General features: G+C 37.0%; 2 protein-coding genes across 2 annotated transcripts; one reads left to right on the top strand and one right to left on the bottom strand.

Annotated features, from left to right (window-relative positions):
- Positions 1-6,298: 6,298 nt before the first annotated feature.
- Positions 6,299-8,408, bottom strand: LOC140015217 (uncharacterized). The gene is made up of 6 exons (XM_072067130.1): positions 8,214-8,408; positions 7,893-8,088; positions 7,528-7,688; positions 7,273-7,392; positions 7,007-7,132; positions 6,299-6,922 (listed from the first exon to the last, which is right to left on the bottom strand). Exons 1-6 carry the CDS (start codon positions 8,406-8,408, stop codon positions 6,299-6,301), a joined length of 1,422 nt encoding a protein of 473 aa, XP_071923231.1.
- Positions 8,409-13,816: 5,408 nt separating this feature from the next.
- Positions 13,817-18,707, top strand: LOC113712514 (phosphatidylinositol 4-phosphate 5-kinase 2). The gene is made up of 8 exons (XM_027235993.2): positions 13,817-15,493; positions 15,589-15,753; positions 15,917-16,082; positions 16,295-16,405; positions 16,500-16,693; positions 16,781-16,911; positions 17,000-17,093; positions 17,885-18,707. The coding sequence occupies exons 1-8, from the start codon at positions 14,163-14,165 to the stop codon at positions 18,171-18,173; spliced, it is 2,481 nt and encodes an 826-aa protein (XP_027091794.1). The 5' UTR covers positions 13,817-14,162; the 3' UTR covers positions 18,174-18,707.
- The last annotated feature ends 6,040 nt before the right edge of the window (positions 18,708-24,747 follow it).

Genomic DNA, 24,747 nt, shown 5'->3' with positions numbered 1-24,747 from the left:
TCAACAAAGGAATCAAGACTCATATATGTGAGACTGACACTTTGGGGTGGGAGAGGAACCAACGGCTTAACAGAGAAGAAACACCAGAAACATTGCTGGGAAGCATCCCAAATATTTCGGAGAAATACCGCCATATACCCCTTGCCACTGGACCATGGAGAAAAAGATGACTTGCAGATTCTTGCGCCGATCTGCAGCAATTACACAAAGAGTCCAATGCTAGGCCCTTCCCCTGTAGAATACCATCAAGCAGAAGCCACCTTCTCAAGAGCTGCCACACAAAAAATGAGACCTTTAACGGAACTAACAAACTCCACACATATTGATCTATTAAGGAAAAATTTCACTTCTGACAAATTTTCCCCCATGCCAAAGCCACCGTAAAATTTCTTGTGTGGGATGGAAGCCAGACCATGAAATCATCTTGATCTAGATAAAACTGGACCTGAGTGATGTGCTGCACAATGAGGCTCAGAACCCATTGCTTGAGTCGAGACATGTTCCAACCGTGACTAGTATAGAATTCCCCTATCAGAAAATGCGGGGGATTGTACACTCCCAACTCTGTTGCCAATGACACTTGACCACATGAAATATCATGTTAGAAATCAACCATGCCATTGCCTAGACTCCATCAAATGCGCAACCCCACAAACTCCCTAACATCAGCAGACGCCGCCAGGAGGCCGGAGAACGATCAATCATCACCAAAGAGGGGTGACGATTCTTAATATATTTTGCATGCATAAAATTCGCCCCGCCCGACTCCTTTTACATAGACTCCATCACGATTTGCACGCGAAGGCTCAAGCAATATCAAAAAAGGACCGAACTCTCAAAACATCTTCTCGAACTGAGAAGCATAACTTTTTCCAAGCCGCCCAATGCAAACGCTTCGATTCCACGTTTGAGTCCCACAGGAAAGAATTACATATCCTACCCAGAGCGACCAAGACATACTTTGGGGGGCAAACGGCTTGTAACATATACAGGGGGAGCAAACCAAGCATATGCCTAAGCAAAATAATCCTGCCACCAATGATTAGTAACTTCGAATTCTAGTGAAATAACCAAGCACAGAATTTTGCTAGGAGGCCATCAAAAAGCATCATACCTAATTGACCATGAACCAAAGGAATTCCTAAATATTTCATCGAAAACGACTGTTTAGAAAAGCTTAAAACTGATTCAACCAAACTAGTTTGCTCCGAAGACATTCTCGAAGACCCCAGAAACGCGCTCTTACTCACGTTTACTTTTTGTCCCGGATGTTTTTGGTAAAACAGTAAGAAATCCCGCAATGCCACCAGGCAAGAATCCGAGCAGTGAGTAAAAATTATCGTATCATCGGCAAAGGCCAGGTAAGGCACATTCACTTCAGCAGAGACGTAGTAGCTGGCCATATGGGTCCGACCTAGTTCCTAAATATCTCGACCCAACAATTCAGTCACAAAAAGAAAAAGGCCGGGTGGTAGGGGATCACCCTGCCCTGACGAACCCCTCTACTCGATTTAAAGAAACCTATTGGTTGACCATTAACAAGAATAGAAAACTAGGAATTGGAGAAAGTTCTGAATAACAAGTCCACCACTCATTCTGAAAACTCAAAACTACGAAGCATGAATAGCAGGAACGGCTACTCGACTCTGTCATACACTTTCTCCATGTCAAGTTTAAGAATCAAATTTGGGATGGACGGGCACCTATTCAAATTTAACACTAACTCCTGAGCCAGTAATGTAAGAGCCCGGTGCAACCCAATGAGTACAAACAAATTCACAATGATGCACAAAGATATATCAAATTTAAGCACAATAAAGAAAACTTAATTAAAGAGAAAAGATAAGAAATGCAAACCAAATATCAAACCAATAGCCTCTTCAATTGATGGCGATGCTAACCAAGATGTACAAGTGAAGGCTCACTCCTTCCTCACCCCAAATACTCTTTGGTTGAGCCAAGGAGTTTTACAACTATTCTAGTTAACCCTCAACAACCTACACTTGAAAGATCACTCACCCAATTAAGAACTATTTTATACAAATGAGGCAACCTTCACCAAGGTTTTACCACTCCAAGTGATTGGTTCACCTTCACCAAGGTTTTACTACTCCAAGAGAGTAACCTTCACTTGAGCAACCTCACAACCCAACTTCCCCAACCCCTTATACAACCAACAAAGAATCTTTCTACTCAAAAATCTCACTTGTAAGCTTGTATTTTGTGTTGGCAAAAGTCTCTAGTCTTCTTGTGCTTTGGGGTTTTTATAGAAGGTGAGAAATGGCTCCAAAAGACTCTCCAACGGTCAAATATTAATTGCTGTCAAAACTAGCCGTTGGCCTGTCGGACGTCCGACAGGTGCCTGTCAGACGTCCGAATCACCTGTCGGACGTCCGAACCCTGCGTCCGAACGTAGGCAGAGAGTCATCAAATCTTTGCGAAATTTCTCGGACGTCCGATGCGATCGATGTGCGTCCGAGGCGTGCGTCCGATCCTTCCGGACGTCCGATGCTTCCTCACGAGCGTCCGACAGAGTTTCCTTCTTGATGTTCTTCATCCTTTCGGACGTCCGATAGTTTCCTTTTGGCCGTCCGACATGAGTGACCTGATTTTGCTTCTTCATTTGGTTGGTTTTCTTTCCTTGACACCATTGAACCTGATTCTAACAAATTTCTCACATAAAAACATTAGACCAAATCTACATTTTGGTTTGTTAATCATCAAAACCAAGGATTGATCGACCAAGGTCAACAATCTCCCCCTTTTTGATGATGACAAACAAAATGAAGATTTCTTTTATCAAATAAGTTCAAATAAAGCTCCCCCTTAGAAAGTGCCAACATGCAAAGAAATTTCAATAAATCCTACTCCCCCTTTTGACATCAATCAAAAAGCAAACTCCCCCTTTATTTTCCAAATCAAGACCATATAGAATGACAAAACTTTCATGATACCAATTGTAATTTTTTATAGGGTTCTTGGGAGTTAGTACAACATGATCTAGCAATCCACATGGATTTCATACCTTTTCTCATATTTTTCTTTACATAGCAATCATTTTGCATATGTCCAAATTGGCAACAAAAGTGACACATGATAGAAGTATTTTGCACATAGGTGGATTTAATGCAACTAATTTTCTTACTTCTTATCATAGCAAACTTATTTGTACCTTGAAAAGATTTGCTTTCTTTTGTTTGAGAAAACGTTTGTTTTTCATTTTGGAGAAACTCGTTCAAGTCATTAATTCTTTTCTTTAACACATTTTGTTCCTCCAATATTTTTTCATAAAACTTTGTTTTCTCTTCCAACTTCCTTTTCAAATTATTTTTGCAATCAAAAACACTTTTTTGATTTTTTAAATCATCATTTTCCATTCTCAAACATTTGTTTTCTTGAAAAAGTTTGGAGTTTTCTTCCAACAAATCATTTATTTTTGTTTTCAAATCTTTATTTTTAGCATAAGATTTTCTCAAACTTTTATACATTTTAATCATAAGAATTTTCACATCATCATCTTCATTATCTTCATCACAAGAAGAGTGATAAGAACTTACCTCATCTTCTCCAACGGCCATTAGTGCCATTTCGGCCAACTCTTCTTTTTCTCTTTTTGAATTGCATTCATCCCATGTAATTTTGCAATCTCCTCTTGAACATCTCTTGTTGAAGATCTTCTTGAAACTTTTGATGTGAGGAGTTATATCATTGTCCACTTCCATGATTTCATTACCCATGAAGGATGGGTTATCCCCCACTTGAGATGCTTTAAAAGCTATGCCTCTCTTATACATTCTTGCATTTTCTTCCTCTTGCACTTTGAATTTCAGCTTTAATTCATAAGAGGTTAGGGTATCCACAAGAGATTCAATGGACATAGAATTTAAATCCTTTGCCTCTTCTATAGCATTTATTTTGTTTTCCCATTCTTTTGGCAAGGCATTCAAAATCTTTCTATTTTTCTCACCCAAAGAATATTCTTTTCCAAGCAATTTAAGATCTTCAATAATGTCACAAAATCTACTACACATCTCATCAACATTTTCAAGAGGATGCATTTTGAAAAATTCATATTGAGAAACAAGCAAAGATTTCTTTTGTTCTTTAATATCTTGGTTACCTTCATGAAATACACACAATTTATCCCAAATATCTTTAGCTGATTTACAACCTTTAATCCTACTAGATTCATTTACATCTAATGCATTGTACAATATACACATGGCCTTGGCATTCAAAGAAAGGTATCTCTTGTCTTTTTCATTCAATTCTTGTCTAGTCTTTAATCTACTCAAATTGGTGGTAGAGTCAACTATTCTAGCTTCATAAGGACCATCTTCTACCACATACCATAATTCAATGTAAACAGATTGTAAGAAAATCATCATTCTTTGTTTCCACATGCTAAAATGAGAACCATTAAACATAGGTGGTCTATCAATAGATTGCCCTTCTAAAAAAGAAACTTTTATGGTTGCCATGATCTTTACTCTAAGCGGTTAAGCTTGATCAAAAGAGACCAAGCTCTGATACCAATTGTAAGAGCCCGGTGCAACCCAATGAGTACAAACAAATTCACAATGATGCACAAAGATATATCAAATTTAAGCACAATAAAGAAAACTTAATTAAAGAGAAAAGATAAGAAATGCAAACCAAATATCAAACCAATAGCCTCTTCAATTGATGGCGATGCTAACCAAGATGTACAAGTGAAGGCTCACTCCTTCCTCACCCCAAATACTCTTTGGTTGAGCCAAGGAGTTTTACAACTATTCTAGTTAACCCTCAACAACCTACACTTGAAAGATCACTCACCCAATTAAGAACTATTTTATACAAATGAGGCAACCTTCACCAAGGTTTTACCACTCCAAGTGATTGGTTCACCTTCACCAAGGTTTTACTACTCCAAGAGAGTAACCTTCACTTGAGCAACCTCACAACCCAACTTCCCCAACCCCTTATACAACCAACAAAGAATCTTTCTACTCAAAAATCTCACTTGTAAGCTTGTATTTTGTGTTGGCAAAAGTCTCTAGTCTTCTTGTGCTTTGGGGTTTTTATAGAAGGTGAGAAATGGCTCCAAAAGACTCTCCAACGGTCAAATATTAATTGCTGTCAAAACTAGCCGTTGGCCTGTCGGACGTCCGACAGGTGCCTGTCAGACGTCCGAACCACCTGTCGGACGTCCGAACCCTGCGTCCGAACGTAGGCAGAGAGTCATCAAATCTTTGCGAAATTTCTCGGACGTCCGATGCGATCGATGTGCGTCCGAGGCGTGCGTCCGATCCTTCCGGACGTCCGATGCTTCCTCACGAGCGTCCGACAGAGTTTCCTTCTTGATGTTCTTCATCCTTTCGGACGTCCGATAGTTTCCTTTTGGCCGTCCGACATGAGTGACCTGATTTTGCTTCTTCATTTGGTTGGTTTTCTTTCCTTGACACCATTGAACCTGATTCTAACAAATTTCTCACATAAAAACATTAGACCAAATCTACATTTTGGTTTGTTAATCATCAAAACCAAGGATTGATCGACCAAGGTCAACAAGTAACACATTGTCCATAATACCTTGCCCAGGGACGAAATCAATCTGCCAAGGAGAAATTAGCTTGGGTAGCAGTCTCCCCAACTTATTAGCCAAAACTTTAGAAATAATTTTTGAATTGACATTACATAGACTAATCGGTCTGAAATCCTTCCATTGAAACGCCCCCTCAACCTTTGGGAGTTATACTAATAACACGCTAGAAAAACTCCTGGGCTATCCTACATTCTTGAAAAATCTTGCACTGCTTCAAGCAAATCTTCCTTGATAACCTTCCAGCAAAATTGATAAAATCCCGCTCCAAGCTGTCAGGACTTGGAGCACTGTTGGCATCCAGAGAGAAGACCACCGAACGAAACTCATCCATCTCCGGGAGCGATTGAAGCATAGCATCGTCTATAGGCTCCATCCTTGGCATTGAGAATGGGAGCACAAGAGGCGTAACATGTCCTTCAGACTTAAACAAAGCTAAAAAAAATTTCACCGCCAAATTCTTTATATCATCCTCTGCACACAGCCATCCATGGTCTCGTCCTTGATCTGTGAGATATAGTTAGAATTTCTCCTTTGTTTCACCACCGAGTGAAAAAAGGAGGCATTGACATCACCCTCTTTGAGCCATTTAACAGCTGCATTTTAACGCCAAAACTCCTCCTCCACCGACAACTCCCTCAAATACACAGTTTGGGCCTCATTGAGGCATAACTTCGAAGATTTATCGCACAGTGAGTCGAACTCCACCTCTCGCTACTTATACAGGTCTTTTGCCATCTTAACTTGAAAAAGAATATTTTCAAAAACTTGCTTACTCCAGATTCTTAACTTTGCCCGAGTGGCTACCAATTTCAAGTAAAAATAGGCCATTCCAACTCCCGACACAGAGTCCCTCCACGCCGTCGAAACCAAGTCCATGAAAGAGAGGTGTTTATACCATATGTTAAGATATCTTAAATCAGGAACCAAAGATGAAGCCTTACCCACCTGAATTAGAAGCGGAGAATGGTCTGACCTACCCCGATGAAGATGAAAGACCTTAGTGAGCGCATACGCGCTCGCCCAAGTAGAATTTACCAACTCTCTATCCAATCGCTGCCAGATCGAGCCATTCGTCCAAGTGAATAGGCTACCATCAAAATTGACAGTGGAAAGACCACAAGTGAACATAAAAGAGTTAACCTCCTCCATATTGGTAACATTTACCAACGAGTCCTCACACCTTTCTTTCGCTATCAATACCATATCAAAATCTCCAGTGACAATCCATGAGTCAAGCATTCCCATAGTAAGATCCTCTAGGGCCTTCCAGAGGGGGAGCCTACCTACTCTCGAACATTTAGCATACACCGCGGACAAATATAGAACACTGCCAGACTAAAAAGAGAGGCATGCATGCACAACCTGCTCCTCTAACTTGATGAAGTTGAATTTGTAGACGCTACTCCATAAAAACCACACCTTACTATTGAAAAAGGAAGAGCCATGATCAAGACACAACTGGCACCGAACTACCTCTACCTTGCTAATATCTGACATTGGTTCCAGCAAAATAACTAACAAAATTGCATTATCAACACAGATCTTCTGCAAATATTTAAGAGAATCCGACCATGAAGCTCAATATTCCAAATAATAAACCTAAACGGGTTAAACATGAGACCTCAAAAAATATGAAGCTTGAGATGACTGTGCAACCTGTTTCTTTGTACCTTTTGGCTGCTAACCTTCCTTGCCACTTTCTCGACACCTTGAGAATCGAGGTTTAGACCACTTAGTAATTCCTTATCTACTTCATCTAACAAAGCTGACCGAGGATAGTCATTATCTATGAAGGACTGACAATGCTACTCCAGCTCATTGTGAAATTGTCGCAAGTCACTCAATGACACTTTGATCTCCCTTAAGCTCCCAACCGGCATCCTACGCTCCAACTACGACCTCTTCAAGTGACAACGAGAGGATGACGATGGAGAAATGACCTGAGCAAAAACTCCCGTCAAATCATCGTTCTCCTCCATAAACGTCAAGGCCGCGAACTTGTTATCCAAATGTACTGGTTCCACCAAACCCCTCTCTTTCTCCTCAACTGCCATAGAAGCTGGAGGCATCTCCCTCCACTGGCCCTGTAGAGACTTCTCCACTGTCGCGACAGGCCCGGTTTGCTTTGCAGTTCACGTATCAGGCCCCGTGGAGGAAGAAGGTACATCTGCTTGCCCAACCAACATAGGGTTTCGCAACTGGTGATCCTCCTCCTCAGGCTCATTAAAATCAACTCCCACAGGTCACGTATCAAGTGTTGTTGGAGAGACACTGCAACTAAACTCCTGCGAAATTATTCACTTACCATTATCTGCAGTATCCCCCCGCTCTGTAGTCGGTTGATGTGGAGGTTGTTCCTCCCTTACACCTTGATGCTTTGGGATGTAGATTGTCCTGCCTTTAGAGGTACCAACTGCCGCCGACGGAGCAATAGCCCTTGGGACTTGTGAAGGACGGAGTGAAGGATTTTTCTTGAAATAGTCACCTTCCTCATGCCCCAACTTGTTGCAGAATGAGCAGAAGATAGGCCAATTCTCGAAACTAACAAGCTACCAGAACTCATAATTCTTATCACCTATCCAATCCTCCTGATCGGTGTCTTGGAAATATCAACTTCTACTAGAACTTGAGCCGCCGAAGGTCTTCGAAGGTCACACGTAGCCCTATCAATCCTTAGCAGACGACCAAGCATAGAAGCCAGCTTTGACAACTGCGACTTATGAAAAAAAGGAAGAGGTAAATCTGGAAAATTCGCCCACACTGGAGCAATGAAAACTCCTTGGTTCACCCTGAACTCCAATGTCCACTTCGATACCGGCATGGGCAAACTTTGAACATACTAGGTCCTCCAAACAAATAGCTGCGTATAGTCTTCCTTGAGCAAAGGACATATTAACACGTGATTTGGATCAAGAAGGCCGACAGAGCAATCACCTCTTAACCCTAATGCAGTGATGAACTTACGGATAACTTCCATGGGCAGGCGGCTAAAGGGGAATCTGCCCACCAAGGCATTGTGAAAAGGTTTGGCCAAGCCTAACATGTCCTCATGAGACATCTGCAGAGTCGGTTCTCCCCGAAATGACGAAACAATCCCTACATCAACGCAGGGGCCTGTAGTAGAGATAGATGCTGAAACCACAGCCGCCGCAAAGCTCTTAGGCGGTGCCTAACCACCACTTCTAGACGGCTAGTTAGGTGGCTGTAAAGCCGTCATGATTGGTTCCTAGTTTCTAGCCGATAACCCTAGTCCAGTTAGCGCCATAAGCGTTACAGTTAATTAGAGGATTAAAGTATATTTTTACCTACTAGCAGAGGTGCAATTTTGAAAATAAAAAATGCCCATCAAATAAAATCGACCATTCTCTTGTTTATTCAATGATTTGAATGCTTCAAATCACTAACTAGCATAAGGGGATTTGGGGCATAATTGATGATCAATTCAAAGAGTTCATATCAAATGTTAGATATCTTAACGATATAGAAAAATTCACATGTGCATACAAACATAAAATAAAGAATGCAAAGTATTTTCTTTAGCATTCTGCATATCTAAATAATATGTATGCACATCTCCACCAATTAATATATCACAAAAATGATTTAGACTCAGTTGTAAAGACATGAATACGTACTCATTTTGTTGTGCATAAAGGTAAAGAAAATGCAACACTTTTGTGTGTGTGTATGTTAGTAGATGCAGTTTTTCCTTCACAGTTAATATATTAAACAATTCATCCAAATTTGTAGGCATGTGTACATTAATAGTAGATATTTCAATTAATGCTCAATCTTAGGTGCACAATTAGGAGTGGAACCACATAGCTTTGAGGGTGGGCATTTCTCCCTTCTGCTCTCTCCCTCCTTCTCTCCTCATGTTCGCTAAAATTATATAATAGGTTTTAAACTTTTTAAATATTTTTAATTTGCACTACATTTACACCTCCTGAATTTTATAAAATTTTTTTGCTTTAGTTGTATTGCCTCCACCTCCCTATAAAATTTTTCGACATTTAAATTTTTCTGAGACTTTGTGAAAGTTTCTCCTTTTTCTTGTATTGACCCGTAAAAAATAAAACATTTATAGTGATAGCCATTGACAAAAGTAATGTAGCTCCAAATTAAGTATTGGTGTCCCCTTAATATCTATAGTGTATTTATATAGCAAATCCATGAGAATAATATAAACTTGTGGGACATCCATAAAGTTCAATGAAAATGTATCTTCATTCTGCTACATTATATCTAGAAGTTACAACTTATAATTGTCCATTCCTTATAGGATCATGTCTACATCATTGTGCATAACAGGCAAGAAGATCACATATTTTTCCTCCACTATTGTTACATCATACAATTGATGCAAACTGCTATCTCCTTGGACTAATAATTTGTGGTGCCTCCAATCCTATAATATCAATTATTCGTTAAAACAACCTATGCTGAATAATTGGAGAAGATGACGGTTAAGCCAAGTTGAGCCACTCGGTCTCTAGTATTGCCCCTTTGTTTGTGTAGATCTAGTCGGCTAGACTTTGGCGGAAAGAATTAAATCAATTAAAGAGTCGAACTTTAAACGTTAAATTAGCAAAATGAAACTTTTGAGCAATTAAAAGTTGAGGGGCTAAATAAGCTATTTTCCTAGTTGTAGGGAATACTTGTAGGGGTCCTCACCCTCATTACACTACAGCAATTAAGAAGCAACCTAATGTGCCTGCAGGTTTGTTAAAATGAATAATATTTTGGGATAATATTGCAAACCTCCCTTGAGATTTCTCCTGATCTCACTTGACACCTCTGGAATTTTAAAAATATCACTTACCTCCCCTAATAATCATAAAAAGGCTATATTAACCTTCATTTGATACATAATTCACATATCAAATAAATGGAGCTCAAAAATTATAAAAAAAAATGAAAGTTACTTTCTTCTCTTTCTCTTTCCTTCAACATTCGCTCTTACTCATTTTTTAAAATGACTATGCGATATTTTATTTGTAAATTACAATAAATTAAAATTTGTTTATCTTTTATTTTTTTGTGATTGTGATAAAGTGGGATATGATTTATTTGCTTATTTTGAATTGATTTTTATAGTAATCAGTACAATTTAAAGGTTTGGGCATGTGTTGAGAAAAAGTTAGAAAAAAATATATAAAGTTCATAAGAAATTGATTTTTGAGTATATAGAGTTAAATTGGTGCAAGTGTATTTCTTTACAAATATCTTTTTTATTTTTAAAATTTTGTTTTTATGGGCTATAATATTATGATGTCGTAGTACTACTAAAAATTATTTTTTAGATGATGATTTTTTTGAAGCAAACAAAGTGGTTTAGGAATATTTTTATTTAGCAAGTAAAAGGGTAGTTTAGGGTTTTAAAGATTTTGTTACACAAATGATTAAAATAAGGGAGGTAAGTGATATTTTTAAAACCTTAGTGGTGCCAGGTGATATTAAGAGAAACCTCAAGGAAGGTTTCTGATATTATCCCTAATATTTTCCAATAATTCTTGGCATGTATTATTTAGAATCTAGGGTCTCTTCAATTAAGGTTTTATCCAGTTCCGTTTAATTGTGTAAACTGACACAATTTTGGTGTAAACTAATATATTTTTATTATAATCGTGAGTTTTATATCAATTAATTATAATTCATATTTATATAAAAAATTTACCAATTTATACTGAAATCTATTAGTTTACACAACTGTGCCGAATTAGAACACGAGAGCTCCCATTTCCTATTATCTATACACCCATTTTAGAGGAGGAGCTGCACTAGAGACAAAGACATTATACTGAAGATGAAAATGACAATTACAGACACATCAGCCTCTTGTCACAAATTCCAGTTTGGGCAATTCGGCTAAGGCGTGAGAACTTCAAAGGCATCATGGTGTTCCATTCTATTTTCTCACAGGGCAACCCACTAAATGAATATGGAACGTTAAGTTAGTGGACCACCACAACCAAACCCTATTGGGTCCATATGCCTTTATGATTCATAATGCACCACCATTTCCAAAGCTTAGATAAAGATAAAATTGTATGCCAAGTATTCTTGTTGGTAGGATGCCTAAAAAGAACTTTGGGAAATCTTTGATTACCGGTCTCAATTGTAGAATTATTATTAACTTAGTATTTTTCTTGGAGCTAACAAAATATTATTCTTGCATTGACTTGGTTGGCTGATAGATGGCACTTGGACAAAATTTGCCTATCTCCCATCATTGGGATCACGTACCAAGTCTCATTCATTATTTTAATCTCTAATCCCAAATTAGCTTACTAACCAATAAAATTTCAGGTTCTCTATATAATACAACACATGCTTAGACCTCATATACATTTGTTTATTTAGAGATATTGCGGCATTTTTTATGCTAATAGGTCACAATCCACTCCAATAAAACCTTGATTTTGTGTATAGGTTGGCAGTCCATCAGTTGATGTATATTTTCTGAAATTTCTAAGTTTAATGGCAAACAAGTACTAACGTTTTTTTGACCTTAATGCCTCCCATTGTCGTGTGCTCATTTGCGAATAATTTAATAAAATGAATTATTATTAATACAAAAAGCATTTGAAAAACATAGAAAAGTTTTTTGGTTTTCAAGGTAGAAAGGTAGTAATGTTGTTGATAAATAAATGTAGCGTAATTGTTCATTTTATAGGGTAACGAATTCTTGGATCTCACAAATCACATTACAGGAATTTGAGAATAAAACATGAACTACTACACTCTTTAATATTTTTCAATTAGGTAGTACATTTATAATCAACAAATTCCTAGAATTGTGGGAATTGTAACCAACGGATTAGTCAGGGCAAAGCTCTGGATACCGTGGCAGGCAACCAAAAAAAAAAAAAGTTTAATCTAATTTTCTAATAGTAGTAAAAAAAAAATGGAAATACAATGGTCAACCATTGGACGGTTGGCCTAGGGTTGAATTATTCCACACACCAAAGAATGAAGGGCAGCCGAGTAATTAAGTCCAAACAATGAGGCCATAATGGTAATTACACTCCAAAACGACGCTTTCATCACAGTTCCGATTCCCTCGTCCTTGTGATGTCTTTCTTCCCATTCCTAGGCATCGACGATTCCGCGACGTCACGATGAAACCAGAGAGAAAAAATTGTAGTCACCGTCGAAGGGTATATTCGTCATAACATAGTATTGCTGATCGTACACCTGTAAACTGTTCTTGTCTTGGTATGTTTACCTTGGCCGCAAAAGAATTCTATGCACAACAGATCTCCAATTCCATAATGCTAAATGCAAAATCCATCAAAATCAATTGCCGACTCATCTCGTTCTATTTCTATCCCATCCTTTATTTTATTATTATTATTTTTTTATCAATTATCATCCCTACTCCTACTCCTGCTCTATTTATGGGGAGATTCAACTGAACTTATGGAGACCGATGGGGACAGAACCACTACCGACCCGTCTGAATTTGAAACAGAACCACAAGAGTGACATTTTGGTGGGAGGCAAGGTTTGTGGTGGCCACCAGCTCTTGCTGGTGGTTTATCCCATCCTTTATTTGTTATTCCTAAAAGCTTCCATTTTACTATAACATTTTTTTTTCTATTTGAAATTGTTAAGTACGTGGAATTGAAAATAAAGGAATGTATTGAATCTGAAAATTCATCTGTTTTTTTCTCCCAAAAACTACAATCCAAACAAGTTACACAGTAAATCCCATTTCTTGATTAGTTCCTTTAACTTTATATTTCGGGTTGGAAATTAATTGCAGTTATAACATACAAGCCATTGTCTAACTCTTTACATTTTTCTAATTTTTGCATTCTTGAATTAGCTAATACGTAATTTTTCACTCTAGATCTAATACCCTTTCAATCTGAATTGCACGCTTCTTGTACCTTCTCACATTCCCGACGTGTCATATATATTTAACCAACTTATTAAACACGAGATTTCGTTTGTCCAATATTTTCTCCAAACACCTCTTACAATTTCTTTGATTACATTTAACTAACTTATTAAACATAAGATTTCGTTTATCCAACATTCTCTTCAAACACCTCTTACAACTTCTTCGATTCCATTAACATTATCTCATCCTTTAATTACTCTAATTACAACTAGATCAAACCAAATATTATGTGTTTGTCCACAAATCTTTCAAGAAAACGAGTGAAATCTTTAGTGCACCAATAAAACAAAGGTCCTACTAGTACAGTTTCTCTTTACTCTTTGCTTTATCGTTGGGAGGATTCTCACCTGTTCTCGCACAACACGAGAGAGAGTAAATATAAGCCCAAAAGCGAAAAGGCACACATTTATTGCACTATTCACACATATACACACAACACTACAACGCCTCAGCACCACCGCAACGCATCTACTCATCAGATAAAGAGAGAAAAAGAGTAAAAAAAAAAACAGAAGACGTCGGAAATAATGCTTGTTGGGCAGCTGGGCTCTACAGCTCTGGCTCTATCATTTCTAGTTTATCTTCGTCTTCTTCGTCATTTATTCCGGCTATAAATTATCTGTTTTTTTTGTCATATACATATTTGGAGAAAAATTTTCAAGAAAAATGCCTGAATCTTTGCTGTGTACAAAACCCACAACGCTGGATGGAATACCCACAAACAAGAAGAAGAAATCAGAGGAAATTTTTCAGCAAGGAGAAGAAGAGAGGTTTGTGGAGTCCACCACGACGGCTAAGTCAGTGATTCTTATACCTCGGAGCAAATCTCAGGCGACTACCAGAAGGGTTACTCCTACGACGACCAGCATAGCCGGCGGTGCCACGTGCAGCAGCAGTGGAGGGGGCGGGGGAGGTGGTGGGGGAGGTAGCTCAGAGGGGAGCAACAACAGCGGCAGCTGGAGTAGTATAGAGAAGCATCTACCTAATGGGGATCTGTATATAGGGAGTTTTTCAGGGAATTCTCCGCACGGATCGGGCAAGTATTTGTGGACAGACGGATGCATGTATGAAGGAGAGTGGAAGAGAGGGAAAGCATCGGGAAAAGGCAAGTTTTCATGGCCATCTGGGGCGACTTTCGAAGGGGAATTTAAGTCCGGTAGAATGGAAGGAACTGGGACTTTTATTGGACCCGATGGGGATATGTATCGAGGGTCTTGGTCTGCGGATCGAAAACATGGCTATGGTGTGAAGCATTACTGTAATGGGGACTATTATGAAGGGTATTGGAAGAAGAATTTGCAGGATGGACAGGGGAGATATGTTTGGAGGAATGGAAATGAGTATATCGGAGAATGGAAGAATGGCGTTATTAATGGGAGAGGAGTATTGGTTTGGGCTAATAATGGGAACAGATATGATGGAAATTGGGAAAATGGTGTTCCTAAAGGCCATGGAGTTTTCACCTGGCCTGATGGAAGTTGCTACATTGGTTGCTGGACAAAAGATTCTAAGAACCAAGGAAATCAGGTCCTCAATGGTACTTTTTACCCTGCACACAACAATAGTGGGAATAATGGACAAGGAAATGGTTGTAGTTTCGGGAAGGGGAAGATGGAGGGGTTTGGAGGGTTGTTCAGCACGAAACTATCGGCACCTTTGATGATGGATGAGAATTTTGGTGGGATGGTGGTGGCAATGACGGGAAAGAAGAGGTCGTCGGTGGACGGAGGAAGAGGGAGCTTGACGGAAAGGAACTTTCCGAGGATTTGCATTTGGGAATCGGATGGTGAGGCTGGGGATATTACTTGTGATATTATTGATAATGTGGAGGCTTCTATGATATACGGGGATGGTATGGTGTTGGATCATCGAGATGGGCTTAAGCAGTTTCGGAGGAATCCTTGTTGTTTCAGTGGGGAAGTGAAGAAGCCAGGGCTGACCATTTCCAAAGGGCATAAGAACTATGATTTGATGCTCAATCTCCAGTTGGGTATTCGGTAAGTTTTTCATATCTTTAGTGCATTGTTGGAATGCTTAATTTTGTTTTTTTGCCAAATTTCTTCACCTTACTTTGTATGATTCGTTACTGTAGGCATTCGGTAGGGAAAGATGCCTTGAGAATAAGGGAACTAAAGCAGAGTGATTTTGATCCCAACGAGAAGTTTTGGACTAGGTTTCCTCCAGAAGGGTCAAAGAATACACCACCCCATCAATCAGTGGAGTTCCGGTGGAAGGATTATTGTCCCATGGTCTTCAGGTGTTATTTCACTTAAAAACTTTATTTGTTTCATTGTTTCTCTAATCTGTGAGATTTTGTGTTTCTTCGTTTTAGTATAGCTTTTTAAATCTTGAAGAAATTCATTGCCAATCAAATTTCTGAAATGGTTCTGAATTTGGTCACTGGCTTGTTTGGATTTCAGGCATTTGAGGCAGCTATTCCAAGTGGATCCTGCTGATTACATGCTGGCCATATGTGGAAATCATGCTCTAAGAGAGCTCTCATCTCCTGGAAAGAGTGGAAGCTTCTTTTACCTGACCCAGGATGACAGATTTATGATAAAAACAGTGAAGAAATGTGAAGTCAAGGTTAGTTACCTACCTCATTGACTTTTATCATACTGAATTACAGGACGGAGGTGAAGAAGGATCACGTTAATAGCAAATTTATGGAATTGTTTAACCATTGTTTTGCCTCCAAAGACACTTATTTAAGTCAGGAAAATTTTCTAGTTAGGCTTGCTGATTAAGACATGGTCAAATACAAATGGTGATTGAGGTCCTGGTAATCTGCTTGTCAGGTACTGATTAGGATGCTTCCTAGTTATTACAAGCATGTTTGCCGCTATGAGAATTCCCTCGTGGCAAAGTTTTATGGAGTTCATTGTGTCAAACCAGTAGGCGGTGTAAAGGTACGCATGGATGTTTAAAATTGTCATTCTTGAACTATGGTTGCATCTCATAATTTAAATGCATGTCTAATTTCCTGCAACTTTGTTCTACTAGACGCGTTTCATTGTGATGGGCAATTTGGTCTGCTCGGAATACCGAATACACAGACGATTTGACCTCAAAGGATCATCCCATGGCCGCATTACAGATAAGCCAGAGGGGGAGATTGATGAAACTACAACGCTCAAGGACCTTGACCTGAACTTTGTGTTTCGGCTACAGCAAAATTGGTACCACGAGCTAATCAAGTCAGTTACATTTCCCTTCTAGGTTACTGAGCTTTATATTTCCCTTCAATTTTTAAAGCATGTCTCTGATAACCTCTCTCTCTACAGACAAATAGAGCGAGATTGTGAGTTCTTGGAAGCTGAGAGAATCATGGATTACAGTCTTTTGGTTGGTATTCACTTCCGTGATGATAATACAGGTGATAAGATGGGTTTGTCACCGTTTGTCTTGCGGACAGGTAGTTTATCATGCCACCCACAAGTCATTCACTAATAATCAATTTGTGGGACATTAAGAATATTGAAATCATGTGTTGGACTTTTCAGGGAATAGTGATTCGTATCAAACTGAGAAGTTTATGCGTGGCTGTCGCTTCCTTGAGGCAGAGCTGCAAGACATGGATCGCGTCCTTGCTGGGCGGTGAGTTTTTTGGCTCTTTACCTTTCTTAGCAGTTTGGACTTCCAGTTTAACTAGTTGTAAGGGAATAGATACATTTAATGGACAAAGCATTTTTCGTCTATTCTGTTTTATGGCTTCTGCCCTTCTGTAAAAGTCTTCTTATACCGAACCCTTTTAATTGTGAAAGCTAATATTTTCTACTATTACATTGCTGGGAGCTAGCTCATGATTGACGCTTGAAATTCTTATTTGAATACCCTTAAGTTCTAGAATAATTTGTCTTTCATTAAATTTGAGCGTGGTGGTTGGAATCATTGAAGGGGGACTCTGGTTGTTGGCTATGCAGTTGCAGTTAGTTCACAGTAGCTTTCCTGGATAAGAATATGAGCCTTGATTTAGCAATTTTTGCCTCCTCTTATGAATAACAGTCTAGATGTTAATACAGCAAACAGTTGCCAACACCTTAATAACCGCCAATCTAGGCAGAATATGATTGGTATAGAAGTTAATGTGGGATCAAATGAACAACTGTTGAGTGAGAAGTTTACATTAATTCTTTGGAACCTGCCTCGTTGAAATTCACTAAAATTGATGGTGTGTAAATATTTTTATGCTATAAAGTTTCAATGATTCTGGATGATGCTAGGGAATTAAAAACTTTCTGGTATAACAACTTCAAGGTGTATACGAGAGCTAAAAACTCTAGGTGAATGGTGATACACATTCTTTGATGGCTTATTGCTTGATCTAGTTCCTTAAAGCTTTCGTTTTAGTGGGTGGTTTGATCTCATTTTTACATATTCATTACCAGGAAACCGTTGATCCGATTGGGGGCCAACATGCCTGCTAGAGCAGAGCGAGTTAATCGGAGGAGTGATTTTGATCAGTACACTCCTGGTTCTCGCAGCAGTGAAATCTATGAAATAGTATTATACTTTGGAGTCATAGATATTTTACAGGACTACGACATCAGCAAGAAGCTAGAGCATGCATACAAATCCTTGCAAGTTGATCCTACATCGATCTCGGCTGTTGATCCAAAGCTTTATTCCAAGAGATTTCGAGATTTCATTGGGAGAATATTCGTGGAAGATAGGTGATTCTACTGAACTGAAGAATACTATGGTGGAATTCGAGTCTGTTCACTTGAAAAGATTCTTCGTTGAATCTGAGATCCTTGCCATGGGGGCCTATAGCTGGAAATGATGCAGCCTCCGGGCTGGTGGCGGGAAAACATTCGACCTCGAGTCATTGCCTGTATATGGGGTCCTTTGGGATTTGGCAGTGATGCGATATGGGGTTTTGCTGTGGCTGAATTTTGTGGAACAGCCACTACTGGAGTAGGTACTTGTACATTTTGGTGGGGATTGGAATTGGTTTATGAATATCTTTTTTGTTTTTTCTTTTAGAGGATTTTGTGGTAGCCAAGGAATGTGAAGATTTGAAAGATAGGTATAGGGAACCGAGCAAGTGTTTCCCAGAGAGAAGATTCAAAAATATGGGAGGGGCTTTTTTCAATAATGAAGTGTACAGCAGCTCATAGGAAAAAAGTTGGATAGATTATTATGAAATTATGAAATTTTTTGTGAGAAAAGTTCCCAACAAGTAATTTTCGCTTGGTGGGCCTATATGAATTCTCTCTCTCTCTCTCTCTGTGTATTGTGCATAAATGGGGCGTCTTTATCTCTCACTCTCAGCCCCTCTGGTGTGTGGAGACATGAGAGATGAGGGGTCATTTACTTTTCCTTTTGTTGCAGGGAAAGAAGGGCATTGGGGCAGAGGGAAGAGTTATAAACACACATGAAAAGGAGAGAAAGCTATAGAGAAAGATGCGCTGGTGTTTCTTGATCTAGCCCACTTTGTTAACCTTCCTCTTTTTCCACACTGTGTTTTTTATCTTTTTCTATGCTAACTAGTATTATTTTTGAAAAGTAATTAGTAATTACTAAAATAATATGCAATAAGAAACTGGTCCAAATTTACTTCTTTTAAAGAAAACTGAGCGGTGACTAAAGTTTGCATGCCAAAGCAAATCAAGAAATGCAGATGGCAGAACAGAGACCATTGACCCAATATTTAAAAAAAAAATGTTAAAACTCTCCTGTCCAAATATTTTTTTCATCTTCCCATATGGGTAAAAGTCCCAACAAGCAGTGTATCAAGTCTGTTATTCCAGAGAAGTAGGGAGGGCAAAGAGGTCAGTCCAGTTCTTGTCCTTGGGTTTTGTGTGGCTTTTGTACCATAAGGGGGTCAAAGTCCTCAGAGCCTTGGTGGGGTCTCTGAGGGTTCCTACACAGTGTGTGCCCTCTTTTTGACCTTGTTCTCTTTTTATGGGATCTTCTTGTGTCTGTTAGCTCAGACCCTTGAGCATCGGTCTATATCACCCTCTGTGCAACAGCCATGGCAATATCAGGATTCAGGCATGCTGTGTACTTGTGTATTTGTATTTATAGACCCTACATACATTTCAATTTTCTCTGCTTCCTACTTAGGAAAGCCTAGTCATTAGTCAACTGACCTTGACTATCTCTTTTAATGCAAAATTAGGGATCCAATGAAATTTAACTCATTTATAGACTTGGACATACGAATTTGTCTTTCAATTTTTGGGGAACAATTGTCATTCCCAATTGATTGTGAAGTTAATCATCTCATGTTTAATCACAGCCCTAAAACAAGTTAAAGGTTGATGGTATTTTAGGCTATGGTCCTATTTGCAGTATGAATTTGCATTCACTGTAATTGTCAAAACGAAATAATGGAAATGGGATAGTGAATTATTTACAAAATTTATTTATTTGTATTATCAATATATTTTTTAAATACTTTTTTATCTTACATACATCACATCAAAAAAAAGTGTTGTAATAATTTTTTAAAAAAATTATTCCAAATAACCTTCTATTCAAACACACTCAAAGTTTTTGTTCTTTTATGCAATAAATGAAAATGCATAAAGGCAAGCAATTGGACTCTTGATGGTGGAATGTTTCACAAACCATTTTTCTTGTTCACATCAGCATTGGCATTCTTGTTGCTGATGTATTCTGATAAAAATCTTTTATTTGTCATCAATCAATACAAGGCATTACATGCAATTACCTATGCGAGCCTAAAAATGCTAATATCCGCGTTCAGCTACCGGCAACATTCCTTTCATTATATCTTCCCCTATTACAGAAAGTTTCACGGAGTGTGTTTTAAATATTTTATTTTATTCTACTTGTATCACAATTACAGTTTTTAATCAATTTTTTATATTTCGACAATCATTTTATCTCATATACATCAAGTGGTATAATAAGTATTTTAAATAGTATTTCGAATGATCTCCTTTACAAAAACACACTATGTTTCACAATTGATAAGATTTATTTGTTATTCATTGTATATGTAAATTAATTCCCAAAAAAAAAAAAACAAAAGGATGAAGTTTCTTTCTTAAAATCAACATTACTTTTCCTCAATTCTTTTTCTCCTCTCAATGATCCAACACTAAATAAAGGCAAAACGCTTTGGATTCATCTTAAATTTGTTTATCAAATGAATTAGTCAAGCTCGCAAAATTAGCACCATGCTTTTTCGTGAAAACTCGTGTCACCTTAAACAATCAATTAAAGGCAAACTCTTGACAACAAGAATCAAACCCGAGACAACATTAAGATGCTCGGGTTGAGATTATCTACAATTGTAAAATCAAATTACACCATGGGATTAATAACTCAAATAAATTTAATTTGAAATATATGAAAATTATTGCGAGATATAACTTTCAAGTAAAGATCAAATTTATTGTAACTCTACATATATTTGGACCAATCTTATATACGCTATATATGACACGTGTGTAAATTCAAATTTTGTCACAGTGTCATGCATCTAACTATGACAGCGTAGTGTATTTGCTGTCAGTATATATATAATATTAGAACTCTTGTTATTTCAGCAATTTGTTAATGAAATTTGCTTTTTCAAAAAAAAAATCCTGTTATTTTCAGTGTTAGTATTTATATCGATTATATTAACATACATATTCTATCATACAATTGAAATTGGTAATTGTAGGGTTTGGAGCCATAACATTGGGAAGTCAGGAATGGTGGGGACCTTGAGGTCCTAATTATGACAGGATAATAAAGAAATATATATAGATATGTCAACTACAGCTGTTATTAAGATATTGCCAATACGGCTATCCCTATGAGAATAACTAAATAAGACGCGTGATTTCCCATAATCCTTGAAATAAAGCGAATTAAATAAATCCAGAGCGGCTTACCAACTAGAAGACATACACTAATAATTAGTGAATTTAATCAAGCTTTTGGTTAAACTGCAACAGCCGAATATTAGTACATTGAAACTTGCAATCCCTCAATGCTATATATACTCTAGAGTTAATTGCTGTTCCAGCAAATCTCGTTTAACTATTATCAAGAGATTCTACTTTTCTGAACTTTTCCTTTTAACTTGTGCAGTAATACAGTTTCAAATGTTGGGCATTATTCTTTTTCTTTAAATAAATAATATTTTTCTGACACATATTGTTTGTTTATATTTTATAATAATATTTCATCTATAATTGGTCCCAATTCTACAAAAACAAAACAGAAAGAATTGAAGAATTTTACAGCCAAATGCCAGTTTATTTTAATCGTGCTTGCACGACAAGGAATTAAATTATGCAATAGCAGCCAATTTGGATGTAACTCAACGATGTTAAGCATTAATCAAAATTAATATATTACATAACTTGATTGGCTTGGAACAATGTTCCCGAATTGATTTTCGAAATTCAGACGGTAGAAAATCAATTCCTTTAAGAATTTTAGGCGCTTTTCGATAACCTAATTCAGCACTTAAATTTAATAAGTTCAAATTTTAATATATTCAGACGCGGTTAATAATAAAAAATAGAATATTTGAATTAATTAAATGACATTGAATTTTCTAGCCAGAACTTATTCCAAAATATATAAGTAATAAGCTATTGCATTTAATGTAATTATAAACTCAAATGTAATTAGATTTAGTACTTAACAATTCGGTTACTGAATGGATTTAGACTTCAAATTATATATTTCAATTTTATCAAACATACCCTTAGTCTACTATTTGATAACCTAATTTAACACTTAAATCTAATGAATTCAGATCTTAACAAAATTAGACCTCTTTGATAATAAAAAATAGAATATTTTAATTAATTAAATGGTTCTGAATTGTTTAGACAAAACTACTCCAAAAATTAAGTGATAAACTGTTCACTTATCACTATATGCTCAAATGTTGAGATTTCGGTATTTGACAATTTAATAACTTAACAGATTCATATTTCAGATTTGAGATTTGAGATTTGAGACTTCAGATTTCATATTTAAAAATTATCAAATGTACCTAACTTACTATTGTTTAAAGTTTAAACATGGTCTTAAAATAGGAGGATTAAACGATAAACTTGCATATGGATGGATAGAGGACTTGTTTTTGATTGATTATTTTAACATATTATAGATTTTGATTTTGGATAATCAGTTCTTACGTTCTAAATATGTATTTTCTCCAATTTAGGCCATTAGGAACAAAGAAGATATTAGATGGTCAAGTTTATGTCACATAATGCAATATTTATCACATCCGGTCAGATAAGTGAATGGGTCCTCCATGTTTGGCATTCAACGAACAAAAAATTAAGCATTATATGGCGTTTTGGTGGAAGTTTTCTTTTTCTCCATCAAGTGTATCAACTACTTGACAATTTGATAGAGGAATTTTTCTGACACATAGCGACTTTGGTTCTCCAAACAAGAAAATTCTTCCAAAATATTGCTTATCTTGCACTTGCCACGTGAGTGCGTTACTGTTGAATTTTGGGACCATATTAACGCTTACCTACATAATTATGGATTAAAAATTTTTGGAGAGTTATTGACATAAATTATCCATATATGGTCATCACAGTCTTTTTATGGGGCTTTTGTTGAGTATATCGAATTCAAATTTCACCTTGGTGAATAAATGTTGCATCCAAATAGTTCATATTTGAATTGATATATGCGCATATATGTACAGTCTGATTTGCACATATGGCTTTATGTACACGTGAGGATAATTTCGTGCTTTATTTCCCTATAGCATTGATTAAAAGATAAACAATTCATAAACAATATCTTTAAAAAAAAAGAATTAATAATTTTGTTTGGATTGCGATTTATTTGCCAAAATTTATTTGCTTACATCATCATTACAATTTTCAACACACATTTTTATCTTCCCAATTACCTTTTTATCTCACATACATCACATCACAAAAAGTGCTACAGTAAAAATATTTCTAATAATTCACAATCCAAACAAACCGGCTCAATTTTCCCATAAAGATATGATCTACAAAAGGTGGGTTCTTTTTTTTTTTTTTGGTAGTTAGGAAATGAAGCTAGGGAAATATTAATAGGAGTCCACTTTTTGTTTATCATACTCCCACTATCATTTTTATTATATGATTTTCATGCACTACACTATATGATAAAATAAATAATGAAGTACGATTAACACAAAATTGAGTGCGATTAACATTTTCCATGCAGTTATTGTATTGCTTCGATTTCGACTTGCTTTCAAGTTTCAATCAAGCCGTTAGATTTCTTTCTGTTTTTGGTAGAGAAGAGCAAACTATATGCAGCGGCGAAATATTTGATGGTTTTCTGCTGTTAGGTACAGGCTCACATAATTTGCAGCCTTCATTCATTCACAATATTAATGAATGGCTGCTAATTTTCGTGTTCCATGACATGCCGAAATTAATGTTGCGTTGTTCATGGAACTGTTAGATATTAATTACAATGTGAACTAACTAAAGCTGCAAGTACACATTCATCCAAAATGCTTGATTGCATCAAAGAGGAGAAACAGCAGCAAATAGGATGAAATTAATGTTTGTCATTAATTCACTGCAGAAATTTACTCAAGCATTTACTCACTCATAAGGATTTTGTGGGTGAAGACATGGTACTATAGCAGAGTCGTTTTAGGTCTCGTTTTGATGGTAAGTTTCGTGGAAATTTTTTTTTTTGAAATATTTCCTTGACACATTTTTTAATCATCTTTTTACCTCATATACATTATATTTGATAAATTTTTCTGCAATAATTTCAAAAAATAGCAATCCAAATGGAGGAAGAGGATAAATTAACAAGCTGTGGAGCTGGGATTTTTGAGTTACATGTTGGTGCAAGTAGTACGTAATTTTGGGAAAATTTTGGGGGAGGGTTAGAATCTATTTTAATTAGGATTTGGTGGAGATAGTTGATTATTTTAAAAGGGTCAAAATCTATTTTAATGAGGATTTGATAGAGATAGTTAATTCTTTTAAAAGGCAACGTAAAGTTTTTTAGAATAATTTGGAAAGGCTGGCAGATATGGTCTTTAAGCAAAATCCACCTTCTATCATGCATTAAAAATTGCACAATCGTCATTAAGAGGTACCAGGGACATGAATTATTCAACCTCAAAAGGGATACCAGAAAAAGAAATAGCAAGATCAATTGTATATTACATGCCCACAAGTCTCAAGCACCTGCTAGTTTTTTGCTCTGATCATACTTACCAAGGCTGGTCCTCAGGGGATTTGGGGAGGGGAAGGGTTCCCCTAGTTTTAGAAAATTTGATTTGCCT

The sequence above is a fragment of the Coffea arabica genome, chromosome 10e, assembly GCF_036785885.1.
Source record: "Coffea arabica cultivar ET-39 chromosome 10e, Coffea Arabica ET-39 HiFi, whole genome shotgun sequence".
In the NCBI taxonomy this organism is placed as follows: domain Eukaryota; kingdom Viridiplantae; phylum Streptophyta; class Magnoliopsida; order Gentianales; family Rubiaceae; genus Coffea; species Coffea arabica.
This window is presented reverse-complemented; position numbering and strand designations above follow the sequence as displayed.